Consider the following 14,457-nt stretch of genomic DNA (forward strand, 5'->3'; position numbering starts at 1 on the left):
GACGGGAAACTCGTCTTCTCTTAACATAGGAGCTAATGTTTTTCTGATGAATCCCATTTTTAGCACACTTGAGAACTTTGTAGCCACGTCACATTATGCCTTTAAGGGACAGTAAACACCCTGTATCTAACTACAATACATTTCTGTTGTCTTGCTATAGAATAACAAACCAGTCAAGTCTATACATTTTTAAACCAAATTAGTATCTTGTTTGCTTTAAAAGCCAAACTCCACCAATCTCATGCCTCGTTTGGAGGACCATATCTGGGCTGGAGTCTGCCGCTGACAAGGTTAGCTGTGGTCATTGTTAGTATAAAGTGCAATGCTTTCCTGTTATCAGTTGAAGCTAATTAGGGAAATATATGTAACAGGTTTCACTTAGAGAAGTCTGCAGTTGCTTTTTCAATTCTGAGAGTTAGAAAATCGGTATTATCTTGGCCCTCCCTGGTAATATTTACCAATGAACAGTCCTCCCCCAAGGGGTGTGGACAGAACTGCCCACTCCCCTAGTTACCTATGAGAGGCAACCCTCAAGGACCACCTCTTCCTAGTTCTGTCCAGCCACAGGGTGGACAGAGCTGGAAAACTCCCCAAGTATTGTTTCTAAGGATATTCCTTTTTGGCAGTGATTAAAGGGTTAGAAATCTTTCCAAAATATTAATAAAATAAAAGACCTTGTTATAATAATATAAATCAACCTACTTTTTTGCTGAAATGAAGCTTCTAAATATCTTTAATTTTACTTTGAAATTTGTATAAAATGAGCTTCAACGACCTCCCATAAAAATAGGCAGGGTTTATGTAAAATTAGTTCCCGTGCCCCATTCAGTAGGAAAGCGGTTCCGCCCATTTCATTTTAATATTCATAGCCAGGCTGACTGAAACCGATTGATGTATCAACATAAGGAGTCCAATTATTGGAACACAACAAATAATCATGCTTGCCCAGCCTTCCCTTGCATCACCCTCGGCTAACAAACACTAGGGCGCTGAAGATTCACGGAGCTAGCCTGGCTCACCTCAGCGTTACTCTCAGGCATCAACCACACAAAAGTGACTCCAGACTTAATATAGAAAAAAATGACTTTCTTATAGCAAAAAATCCAGACACAGCTGTGGCGCTATCTTCCGACAGCTAAATATAAGTGTAGCATCTGAATACGCGCCAATCACAAAATTTGTTACAAACCTTTATGTGAATAAATTTTGTGTCTGGCTTTTTGTTATAAGAAAGTCATTTTTTTCTATATTAAGTCCGGAGTCACTTTTGTGTGGTTGATGCCTGAGAGTATTGCTGAGGGAGCCGGGCTAGCTCTGTGAATCTTTAGCGCTCTGGTGCGCCACACCCACTGATGACATCACAATCTAGGTGTCCGCCCTGCCTTTGGTGACGCGCCACAGGAGAATAGATAGAGGGACCAAGATGCGCATGCATTACTCAGAAAAGATCGTAAATGCGCATGCGGGCCACCATGATGTTTCTACCTATGTAGAACATCATTATAAGGTCTTCTACATAATGAGGAAAAAATGGGTTTGGTGAAATAAGGATTTTTGTTTAGGAATACCAAGAAAAGGACAGGAAACTTTTAATAGTTACTTATTACAAATATTTATAATACTTAAATTGAATGTAAATTTTTATGCTAAAGTGCCCAGTTTTTAAAAATTCGATTAAAAACAGGGGCAGTTTAATTCATCAAAATTTACATTTCATTCCTGTTGTGAAAAAAATACTTACCTTTTAATCTTGACAGCTGCTCCAGCTTCCTCCGCCCGTCGCAAAGCCTCTTCCTGGGTCTAAAATGAGGAATCCGGCTTCCTCCAATCATGGCTTCGAATCAGACACTGATTCCCCCGGGGGGGAAGCCGTGATTGGAGGATGACCTATCCATCATTTCTGATGTCAGAAATAGCTTTTCGACGACCGGGGGGAAGCTGGAGCGGTTGTCAAGTTTAAAAGGTAAGTATTTTTTTACGAGTGAAATGTAATTTTTGATTAATTAAAGTGCCCCTGTTTTTAATTGAATTTTTAAAAACCAGGCACTTTAGCATCAAAATTTACTTTCACTTTAATGAAGTTTAAAAAAATATATATAATTTTTTTGAGTGTACTATCCCCTTTAATGACTCCAGGGCATGTTGCCATTTGTTCTGTTATCTGTATTTATGAACCCAATGTTTTTTTTGCTCAGACCCCACTGGCTTTTGGTGAGCGATGGTAATTTTTTCTATCCATAGTTACTTTATGGGGGCCGCCATGTACCACGGTGTCAGAGTGTGATGTTGTGAGGTCTCGTCTGAAGGCTTCTCCAAGTACAACATGTGTGCTTTGAATTTAGCCTCGTTGTGTAGGCCTTTTCCCATTGCAAGGTTATTTTACTATGCATAACTTAACCTTTTGTGTTAAAATTTCAAGATTTTTACTTTCCCTTTTATACAATCCAGCTGGTAAAATGGAAGACATTAATTTTAATGCAGATACAAATCTATGCCTGGTTCTGATGAATATAATACCTATCTTAAGCATTATCGACCACGTTTTATCTTTTATAAAATGAAAGCGTTGTTCTCAGATGATATAGTGTAATCAGTTGTGCATTTTATTTTATACAGAACTACTGTGAAGAAGTCTAGCAGCTTAGACAACTTGAAAAAAGACAATTCAGAAACGGTGAGTGGCTGAGTGCTAATACTGCATGCGCTGTCTCATTTTCATGTAAAGCTGTAAGTCTGCTGTAAGATTAATTTGTAAATGGTGCGTAATGTGTGTAAATTGTTTTGTAACATTACCAGTATATATATAAAATCAAAATTTCTCCAACATAGGTGTGTCCGGTCCACGGCGTCATCCTTACTTGTGGGATATTCTCTTCCCCAACAGGAAATGGCAAAGAGCCCAGCAAAGCTGGTCACATGATCCCTCCTAGGCTCCGCCTACCCCAGTCATTCTCTTTGCCGTTGTACAGGCAACATCTCCACGGAGATGGCTTAGAGTTTTTTAGTGTTTAACTGTAGTTTTTATTATTCAATCAAGAGTTTGTTATTTTAAAATAGTGCTGGTACGTACTATTTACTCTGAAACAGAAAAGAGATGAAGATTTCTGTTTGTAAGAGGAAAATGATTTTAGCAACCGTTACTAAAATCGATGGCTGTTCCACACAGGACTGTTGAGAGGAATTAACTTCAGTTGGGGGAACAGTGAGCAGACTTTTGCTGCTTGAGGTATGACACATTCTAACAAGACGATGTAATGCTGGAAGCTGTCATTTTCCCTATGGGATCCGGTAAGCCATTTTTATTACAGAGTAAATAAGGGCTTCACAAGGGCTTGTTAAGACTGTAGACATTTTCTGGGCTAAATCGATTCATATATAACATATTTAGCCTTGAGGAATCATTTAATATGGGTATTTTTGTAAAATAATATCGGCAGGCACTGTTTTAGACACCTTATTCTCTAGGGGCTTTCCCTAATCATAGGCAGAGCCTCATTTTCGCGCCGGTATTGCGCACTTGTTTTTGAGAAGCATGACATGCAGTCGCATGTGTGAGGAGCTCTGATACATAGAAAAGACTTTCTGAAGGCGTCATTTGGTATCGTATTCCCCTTTGGGCTTGGTTGGGTCTCAGCAAAGCAGATACCAGGGACTGTAAAGGGGTTAAAGATAAAAACGGCTCCGGTTCCGTTATTTTAAGGGTTAAAGCTTCCAAATTTGGTGTGCAATACTTTTAAGGCTTTAAGACACTGTGGTGAAATTTTGGTGAATTTTGAACAATTCCTTCATACTTTTTCGCAATTGCAGTAATAAAGTGTGTTCAGTTTAAAATTTAAAGTGACAGTAACGGTTTTATTTTAAAACGTTTTTTGTACTTTGTTATCAAGTTTATGCCTGTTTAACATGTCTGAACTACCAGATAGACTGTGTTCTGAATGTGGGGAAGCCAAGGTTCCTTCTCATTTAAATAGATGTGATTTATGTGACACTGAAAATGATGCCCAAGATGATTCCTCAAGTGAGGGGAGTAAGCATGGTACTGCATCATTCCCTCCTTCGTCTACACCAGTCTTGCCCACTCAGGAGGCCCCTAGTACATCTAGCGCGCCAATACTCCTTACTATGCAACAATTAACGGCTGTAATGGATAATTCTATCAAAAACATTTTAGCCAAAATGCCCACTTATCAGCGTAAGCGCGACTGCTCTGTTTTAGATACTGAAGAGCATGAGGACGCTGATGATAATGGTTCTGATATGCCCCTACACCAGTCTGAGGGGGCCAGGGAGGTTTTGTCTGAGGGAGAAATTTCAGATTCAGGGAAAATTTCTCAACAAGCTGAACCCGATGTGATTACATTTAAATTTAAGTTGGAACATCTCCGCGCTCTGCTTAAGGAGGTGTTATCCACTCTGGATGATTGTGAGAATTTGATCATCCCAGAGAAACTATGTAAAATGGACAAGTTCCTCCCCCCATATTTAAAAAATTGTTTCCCATGGTCGACCTCAGAAAGGACTTATGGCAGACAGTCCCCAAGGTCGAGGGGGCGGTTTCTACTTTAAACAAACGCACCACTATACCCATAGAAGATAGTTGTGCTTTCAAAGATCCTATGGATAAAAAATTAGAAGGTTTGCTTAAAAAGATGTTTGTTCAGCAAGGTTACCTTCTACAACCAATTTCATGCATTGTCCCTGTCACTACAGCCGCGTGTTTCTGGTTCGATGAGCTAGAAAAGGCGATCGATAGTGATTCTCCTCCTTATGAGGAGATTATGGACAGAATCCGTGCTCTCAAATTGGCTAATTCTTTCACCCTAGACGCCACTTTGCAATTGGCTAGGTTAGCGGCGAAAAATTCTGGGTTTGCTATTGTGGCGCGCAGAGCGCTTTGGTTGAAATCTTGGTCAGCGGATGCGTCTTCCAAGAACAAATTGCTTAACATTCCTTTCAAGGGGAAAACGCTGTTTGGCCCTGACTTGAAAGAGATTATCTCTGATATCACTGGGGGTAAGGGCCACGCCCTTCCTCAGGATAGGTCTTTCAAGGCCAAAAATAAACCTAATTTTCGTCCCTTTCGTAGAAACGGACCAGCCCCAAGTGCTACGTCCTCTAAGCAAGAGGGTAATACTTCTCAAGCCAAGCCAGCCTGGAGACCAATGCAAGGCTGGAACAAGGGAAAGCAGGCCAAGAAGCCTGCCACTGCTACCAAGACAGCATGAAATGTTGGCCCCCGATCCGGGACCGGATCTGGTGGGGGGCAGACTCTCTCTCTTCGCTCAGGCTTGGGCAAGAGATGTTCTGGATCCTTGGGCACTAGAAATAGTCTCCCAAGGTTATCTTCTGGAATTCAAGGGGCCTCCCCCAAGGGGGAGGTTCCACAGGTCTCAATTGTCTTCAGACCACATAAAGAGACAGGCATTCTTACATTGTGTAGAAGACCTGTTAAAAATGGGAGTGATTCATCCTGTTCCATTAGGAGAACAAGGGATGGGGTTCTACTCCAATCTGTTCGTAGTTCCCAAAAAAGAGGGAACGTTCAGACCAATCTTGGATCTCAAGATCCTAAACAAGTTTCTCAAGGTTCCATCATTCAAAATGGAAACTATTCGAACAATTCTTCCTTCCATCCAGGAAGGTCAATTCATGACCACGGTGGATTTAAAGGATGCGTATCTACATATTCCTATCCACAAGGAACATCATCGGTTCCTAAGGTTCGCATTCCTGGACAAGCATTACCAGTTCGTGGCACTTCCTTTCGGATTAGCCACTACTCCAAGGATTTTCACAAAGGTACTAGGGTCCCTTCTAGCGGTACTAAGACCAAGGGGCATTGCAGTAGTACCTTACTTGGACGACATTCTGATTCAAGCGTCGTCCCTTCCTCAAGCAAAGGCTCACACGGACATAGTCCTGGCCTTTCTCAGATCTCACGGATGGAAAGTGAACGTAGAAAAGAGTTCTCTATCTCCGTCAACAAGGGTTCCCTTCTTGGGAACAATAATAGACTCCTTAGAAATGAGGATTTTTCTGACAGAGGCCAGAAAAACAAAACTTCTAAACTCTTGTCAAACACTTCATTCCGTTCCTCTTCCTTCCATAGCGCAGTGCATGGAAGTAATAGGTTTGATGGTAGCGGCAATGGACATAGTTCCTTTTGCGCGCATTCATCTAAGACCATTACAACTGTGCATGCTCAGTCAGTGGAATGGGGACTATACAGACTTGTCTCCGACGATTCAAGTAAATCAGAGGACCAGAGACTCACTCCGTTGGTGGCTGTCCCTGGACAACCTGTCACAAGGGATGACCTTCCGCAGACCAGAGTGGGTCATTGTCACGACCGACGCCAGTCTGATGGGCTGGGGCGCGGTCTGGGGACCCCTGAAAGCTCAGGGTCTTTGGTCTCGGGAAGAATCTCTTCTACCGATAAATATTCTGGAACTGAGAGCGATATTCAATGCTCTCAAGGCTTGGCCTCAGCTAGCAAAGGCCAAGTTCATACGGTTTCAATCAGACAACATGACGACTGTTGCGTACATCAACCATCAGGGGGGAACAAGGAGTTCCCTGGCGATGGAAGAAGTGACCAAAATCATTCAATGGGCGGAGACTCACTCCTGCCACCTGTCTGCAATCCACATTCCAGGAGTGGAAAATTGGGAAGCGGATTTTCTGAGTCGTCAGACATTACATCCGGGGGAGTGGGAACTCCATCCGGAAATCTTTGCCCAAATTACTCAATTGTGGGGCATTCCAGACATGGATCTGATGGCCTCTCGTCAGAACTTCAAGGTTCCTTGCTACGGGTCCAGATCCAGGGATCCCAAGGCGACTCTAGTAGATGCACTAGTAGCACCTTGGACCTTCAAACTAGCTTATGTATTCCCGCCGTTTCCTCTCATCCCCAGGCTGGTAGCCAGGATCAATCAGGAGAGGGCGTCGGTGATCTTGATAGCTCCTGCGTGGCCACGCAGGACTTGGTATGCAGATCTGGTGAATATGTCATCGGCTCCACCATGGAAGCTACCTTTGAGACGAGACCTTCTTGTTCAAGGTCCGTTCGAACATCCGAATCTGGTCTCACTCCAGCTGACTGCTTGGAGATTGAACGCTTGATCTTATCAAAACGAGGGTTCTCAGATTCTGTTATTGATACTCTTGTTCAGGCCAGAAAGCCTGTAACTAGAAAAATTTACCACAAAATATGGAAAAAATATATCTGTTGGTGTGAATCTAAAGGATTCCCTTGGAACAAGGTAAAGATTCCTAAGATTCTATCCTTTCTTCAAGAAGGATTGGAGAAAGGATTATCGGCAAGTTCCTTGAAGGGACAGATTTCTGCCTTGTCTGTGTTACTTCACAAAAAGCTGGCAGCTGTGCCAGATGTTCAAGCCTTTGTTCAGGCTCTGGTTAGAATCAAGCCTGTTTACAAACCTTTGACTCCTCCTTGGAGTCTCAACTTAGTTCTTTCAGTTCTTCAGGGGGTTCCGTTTGAACCCTTGCATTCCGTTGATATTAAGTTATTATCTTGGAAAGTTTTGTTTTTGGTTGCAATTTCTTCTGCTAGAAGAGTTTCAGAATTATCTGCTCTGCAGTGTTCTCCTCCTTATCTGGTTTTCCATGCAGATAAGGTGGTTTTACGTACTAAACCTGGTTTTCTTCCGAAAGTTGTTTCTAACAAAAACATTAACCAGGAGATAGTCGTGCCTTCTTTGTGTCCGAATCCAGTTTCAAAGAAGGAACGTTTGTTGCACAATTTGGATGTTGTTCGCGCTCTAAAATTCTATTTAGATGCTACAAAGGATTTTAGACAAACATCTTCCTTGTTTGTTGTTTATTCTGGTAAAAGGAGAGGTCAAAAAGCAACTTCTACCTCTCTCTCTTTTTGGATTAAAAGCATCATCAGATTGGCTTATGAGACTGCCGGACGGCAGCCTCCTGAAAGAATCACAGCTCATTCCACTAGGGCTGTGGCTTCCACATGGGCCTTCAAGAACGAGGCTTCTGTTGATCAGATATGTAGGGCAGCGACTTGGTCTTCACTGCACACTTTTACCAAATTTTACAAGTTTGATACTTTTGCTTCTTCTGAGGCTATTTTTGGGAGAAAGGTTTTGCAAACCGTGGTGCCTTCCATTTAGGTGACCTGATTTGCTCCCTCCCTTCATCCGTGTCCTAAAGCTTTGGTATTGGTTCCCACAAGTAAGGATGACGCCGTGGACCGGACACACCTATGTTGGAGAAAACAGAATTTATGTTTACCTGATAAATTACTTTCTCCAACGGTGTGTCCGGTCCACGGCCCGCCCTGGTTTTTTAATCAGGTCTGATAATTTATTTTCTTTAACTACAGTCACCACGGTATCATATGGTTTCTCCTATGCAAATATTCCTCCTTTACGTCGGTCGAATGACTGGGGTAGGCGGAGCCTAGGAGGGATCATGTGACCAGCTTTGCTGGGCTCTTTGCCATTTCCTGTTGGGGAAGAGAATATCCCACAAGTAAGGATGACGCCGTGGACCGGACACACCGTTGGAGAAAGTAATTTATCAGGTAAACATAAATTCTGTTGTGTTATATATATATATATACTGTTCGTTATAATAGCATAATGAAACAGACAATTTTAGATAATTGTGGAAGAATAGAACATTTGCAAGTGAGATACACCAGACGGTTCAGCACAAGCAGACGCAGTCTGTTGACGTGTTCCTGTCACTCACGTGTCCCACTTAGTGATCTCCAATCAGTGTAGGATACAGTATAACAGTGACTTCACTTTGAACTGAAATGAAAGCACTAAAAAAGGAGCATTGAATGAGGCTATTTCCTCAGGCTTTGAAGTGAAGTCAATATTAAGCTGTATTCTACAACAAATGGCGACCACTTCAAGTAAAACCCATTGGGATGACCAGCTGGAATTACTTCTTTTGCGATATCATCTGGTTTATCTTGTTCTTTCACACTTTTGTTGTATCATTGATAATACGCCAGTGGGCACATTGTTTCATTCTGTTTCAATTTTTTTTACATACACTTTAGCTTGTGGACTACTGTAAGCAATCACTGTGAATGGTCAGTCACTGTTTGAGTGTAGGAGACACAGATAATTTTGAGATGTGAAGGGTTAAGCAAACTACTTTTTGGGGGTGGGAGCACAATTTAAAGGGACAGTCTACACCAGAATTTTTATTGTTTAAAAAGATAGATAATCCCTTTATTACCCATACCCTAGTTTTGCATAACCAACACAGTTATATAAATACACTTTTTACCTCAGTGATTATCCTGTATCTAAGCCTCTGCAAACTGCCCCCTTTTCTCCAACATAGGTGTGTCCGGTCCACGGCGTCATCCTTACTTGTGGGATATTCTCCTCCCCAACAGGAAATGGCAAAGAGCCCAGCAAAGCTGGCCATATAGTCCCTCTTAGGCTCCGCCTACCCCAGTCATTCTCTTTGCCGTTGTACAGGCAACATCTCCACGGAGATGGCTTAGAGTTTTTTGGTGTTTAAATGTAGTTTTTGTTCTTCAATCAAGAGTTTGTTATTTTAAAATAGTGCTGGTATGTACTATTTACTCTGAAACAGAAAAGAGATGAAGATTTCTGTTTGTAAGAGGAAAATGATTTTAGCAACCGTTACTAAAATCGATAGCTGTTTCCACACAGGACTGTTGAGATGAAGTAACTTCAGTTGGGGGAAACAGTGGGCAGACTTTGCTGCTTGAGGTATGACACATTTCTAACAAGACTCGGTAATGCTGGAAGCTGTCATTTTCCCTATGGGAACCGGTAAGCCATTTTCTTAGTTTAAGTAAAAGAATAAAGGGCTTCATTAGGGCTTAAAAAACTGGTAGACATTTTTCTGGGCTAAAACGATTACTTTACTAAGTATATTTGGCAGATTATTACTTTTAATAGTTGTTAAATCTTGGGGATTGTTTTAATAAAAACGGCAGGCACTGTATTGGACACCTTTTTCACTGGGGGCCTTTTCTAGTCATAGACAGAGCCTCATTTTCGCGCCTCTAATGCGCAGTTGTTTTTGGAAAGCATGGCATGCAGATGCATGTGTGAGGAGCTAAGAACCACTGAAAAAGCTTATAGAAGGCATCATTTGGTATCGTATTCCCCTCTGGGCTTGGTTGGGTCTCAGCAAAGCAGATACCTGGGACTGTATAGGGGTTAAATGTAAAAACGGCTCCGGTTCCGTTATTTTAAGGGTTAAAGCTTTCAAATTTGGTGTGCAATACTTTTAAGGCTTTGAGTTACTGTGGTGAAATTTTGGTGAATTTTGAACAATTCCTTCATACTTTTTCACATATTCAGTAATAAAGTGTGTTCAGTTTAAAATTTAAAGGGACAGTAACGGTTTTATTGTAAAACGTTTTTTGTGCTTTGTTGACAAGTTTAAGCCTGTTTAACATGTCTGAACCATCAGATAACGATGTTCTATATGTATGAAAGCCAATGTGTCTCCCCATTTAAATATATGTGATATATTTGTGTCATAATGTCCAAACAAAGTAGGGATAATAATGCCATAGATATGATATTGCCCAAGATGATTCCTCTAATGAGGGGAGTAAGCATGGTACTGCATCATCCCCTTCTGTGTCTACACCAGTTTTGCCCACACAAGAGGCCCCTAGTACATCTAGTGCGCCAATACTTATTACCATACAACAATTAATGGCTGTAATGGATAATTCTATTGCATGCATTTTTTCCAAAATGCCTACTTATCAGAGAAAGCATGATTGCTCTGTTTTAAACACTGAAGAGCAAGAGGACGCTGATGATATCTGTTCTGACATACCCTCACACCTATCTGAAGGGGCCAGGAGGGAGGTTTTGTCTGAGGGAGAAATTTCAGATTCAGGGAAAATTTCTCAACAAGCAGAACCTGATATTGTAACTTTCAAATTTAAATTACAACATCTCCACGCACTACTTAAGGAGGTATTATCTACTCTGGATGATTGTGACAATTTGGTCATTCCAGAGAAATTAGGTAAGATGGACAAGTTCCTAGAGGTTCCGGTGCCCCCCGATGTTTTTCCTATACCCAAGCGGGTGGCGGACATAGTAAATAAGGAGTGGGAAAGGCCCGGCATACCTTTTGTCCTCCCCCTATATTTAAGAAATTATTTCCTATAGTCGACCCCAGAAAGGACTTATAGCATACAGTCCCCAAGGTCGAGGGGGCGGTTTCTACTCTAAACAAACGCACTTCTATTCCTATAGAAGATAGTTGTGCTTTCAAGATCCTATGGATTAAAGGTTAGAGGGTTTGCTTAAAAAGATGTTTGTTCAGCAAGGTTACCTTCTACAACCAATTTCATGCATTGTTCCTGTCACTACAGCTGCGTGTTTTCTGGTTCGAAGAACTAGAAAAGTCGCTCAATAAAGAATCTTCGTACGAGGAGGTTTTGGACAGAGTTCAAGCTCTTAAATTGGCTAACTCTTTTATTTTAGATGCCGCTTTGCAATTAGCTAGATTAGCGGCGAATAATTCAGGGTTTGCTATCGTGGCGCGCAGAGCGCTTTTGCTTAACATCCCTTTCAAGGGTAAAACACTGTTTGGCCCTGACTTGAAAGAGATTATTTCAGACATCACTGGGGGAAAGGGCCACGCCCTTCCTCTGGATAGGTCTTTTAAGGCTAAAAATAAGCCAAATTTTCGTCCCTTTCGCAGAAACGGACCAGCCTCAAATTCTACACCCTCTAAGCAAGAGGGTAATACTTCTCAAACCAAGCCAGCCTGGAGGCCGATGCAAGGCTGGAACAAGGGTAAGCAGGCCAAGTCACCTGCCACTGCTACCAAAACAGCATGAAGTGTTGGCCCCCGATCTGGGAAGGATCTGGTGGGGGGCAGACTTTCTCTCTTTGCTCAGGCTGGGGCAAGAGATGTTCAGGATCCTTGGGCGCTAGAAATAGTTTCTCAAGGTTATCTCCTGGAATTCAGGGAACTACCCCCAAGGGGAAGGTTCCACGGGTCTCAATTATCTTCGAACAGGCATTCTTACACTGTGTAGAAGACCTGTTAAGCATGGGAGTGATTCATCCTGTTCCATTAGGAGAACAAGGGATGGGTTTTTACTCCAAACTGTTCATAATTCCCAAAAAAGAGGGAACATTCAGACCTATTTTAGATCTCAAGATTCTAAACAAGTTTCTAAGGGTTTCATCGTTCAAAATGGAAACCATTCGAACGATCCTTCCTACCATCCAGGAAGGTCAATTCATGACCACGGTGGACTTAAAGGATGCGTACCTACGTATTCCTATCCACAAGGAACATTTTCGGTTCCTAAGGTTCGCCTTTCTGGACAAGCATTACCAGTTTGTGGCACTTCCATTCGGATTAGCCACTGCTCCAAGGATTTTCACAAGGGTACTAGGGTCCCTTCTAGCGGTGCTAAGACCAAGGGGCATTGCAGTAGTACCTTACTTGGACGACATCCTGATTCAAGTGTCGTCTCTGTCAAAAGCAAGGGCTCATACGGACATTGTCCTAGCCTTTCTCAGATCTCACAGGTGGAAAGTGAACATAGAAAAAAGTTCTCTGTCCCCGTCAACAAGAGTTCCCTTCTTGGGAACAATAATAGTTTCCTTAGAAATGAAGGTTTTTCTGACAGAGGCCAGAAAATCAAAACTTCTAAGCTCTTGTCAGGTACTTCATTCTGTTCTTCTTCCTTCCATAGCGCAGTGCATGGAAGTAATAGGTTTGATGGTTGCGGCAATGGACATAGTTCTTTTTGCACGAATTCATCTAAGACCATTACACCTGTGCATGCTCAGACAGTGGAATGGGGATTATACAGACTTGTCTCCGACGATACAAGTAGATCAAATAACCAGAGATTCACTCCGTTGGTGGCTGACCCTGGACAACCTGTCACAGGGAATGAGCTTCCACAGACCAGAGTGGGTCATTGTCACGACCGACGCCAGTCTGGTGGGCTGGGGCGCGGTCTGGGAACCCCTGAAAGCTCAGGGTCTATGGTTTCGGGAAGACTCTCTTCTCCCGATAAACATAATGGAACTGAGAGCGATATTCAATGCTCTCAAGGCTTGGCCTCGACTAGCAAAGGCCAAATTCATAAGGTTTCAATCAGACATCATGACGACTGTTACATATATCAACCATCAGGGGGTAACAAGGAGTTCCTTGGCGATGGAGGAGCATCCGGGGGAGTGGGAACTCCATCTGGAAATCTTTGCCCAAATAACTCAATTATGGGGCATTCCAGACATGGTTCTGATGGCCTCTCGTCAGAACTTCATGGTCCCTTGTTACGGGTCCAAATCCAGGGATCCCAAGGCGACTCTATTGGATACAATAGTAGCACCTTGGATCTTCAACCTAGCTTATGTATTCCCACCGTTTCCTCTCATTCCCAGGCTGGTAGCCAGGATCAATCTGGAGAGGGCTTCGGTGATCTTGATAGTTCCTGTGTGGCCACGCAGGACTTGGTATGCAGACCTGGTGAATGTGTCATCGGCTCCACCATGGAAGCTACCTTTGAGACAGGACCTTCTTATTCAGGGTCCATTCGAACATCCAAATCTGGTTTTCCTCCAACTGACTGCTTGGAGTTTGAACGCTTGATTTTATCAAAGCGTGGGTTTTCAGATTCTGTAATAGATACTCTTATTCAGGCTAGAAAGCCTGTAACTAGAAAAATTTACCATAATATATGGAAAAAATATATCTGTTGGTGTGAATCTAAAGGATTCCCATGGAACAAGATAAAAATTCCTAAGATTCTTTCCTTTCTACAAGAAGGTTTGGAGAAAGGATTTTCTGCGAGTTCTCTGAAGGGACAGATCTCTGCTTTATCTGTTTTACTTCACAAAAGGCTGGCAGCTGTGCCAGACGTTTAAGCGTTTGTTCAGGCTCTGGTTAGAATCAAGCCTGTTTACAGACCTTTGACTCTTCCCTGGAGTCTTAATCTAGTTCTTTCAGTTCTTCAAGGGGTTCCGTTTGAACCCTTACATTCCGTAGATATTAAGTTATTATCTTGGAAAGTTTTGTTTTAGGTTGCAATTTCTTCCGCTAGAAGAGTTTCTGAGTTATCTGCTCTGCAGTGTTCTCCGCCCTATCTGGTCCATGCAGATAAGGTGGTTTTACGTACTGAGCCTGGTTTTCTTCCGAAGGTTGTTTCCAACAAAAATATTAACCAGGAGATAGTTGTACCTTCTTTGTGTCCGAATCCAGTTTCATAGAAGGAACGTTTGTTACACAATTTGGACGTTGTCCGTGCTCTAAAATTCTATTTACAGGCTACTGAAGATTTTAGACAAACATCTTCTTTGTTTGTTGTTTATTCTGGTTAAAGGAGAGGTAAAAAAGCAACTTCTACCTCTCTTTCCTTTTGGTTTAAAAGCATCATCAGATTGGCTTTTGAGACTGCCGGACGGCAGCCTCCTGAAAGTATCA

The 14,457-nt window shown here is 42.3% G+C and overlaps 1 protein-coding gene across 15 annotated transcripts in view; it reads left to right on the forward strand.

Annotated features, from left to right (window-relative positions):
- Positions 1-14,457, forward strand: part of PPFIBP1 (PPFIA binding protein 1) — a 650,864-nt gene that overhangs the window by 461,707 nt on the left and 174,700 nt on the right. For all 15 annotated transcript variants that reach the window (XM_053719064.1, XM_053719065.1, XM_053719067.1 and 12 more), the window contains one exon: positions 2,617-2,674. In XM_053719064.1, coding sequence (XP_053575039.1) covers positions 2,617-2,674 — 58 coding nt within the window. The remainder of the gene's footprint in view (positions 1-2,616; positions 2,675-14,457) is intronic.

This window comes from Bombina bombina, chromosome 6 (assembly GCF_027579735.1).
Source record: "Bombina bombina isolate aBomBom1 chromosome 6, aBomBom1.pri, whole genome shotgun sequence".
In the NCBI taxonomy this organism is placed as follows: Eukaryota; Metazoa; Chordata; class Amphibia; order Anura; family Bombinatoridae; genus Bombina; species Bombina bombina.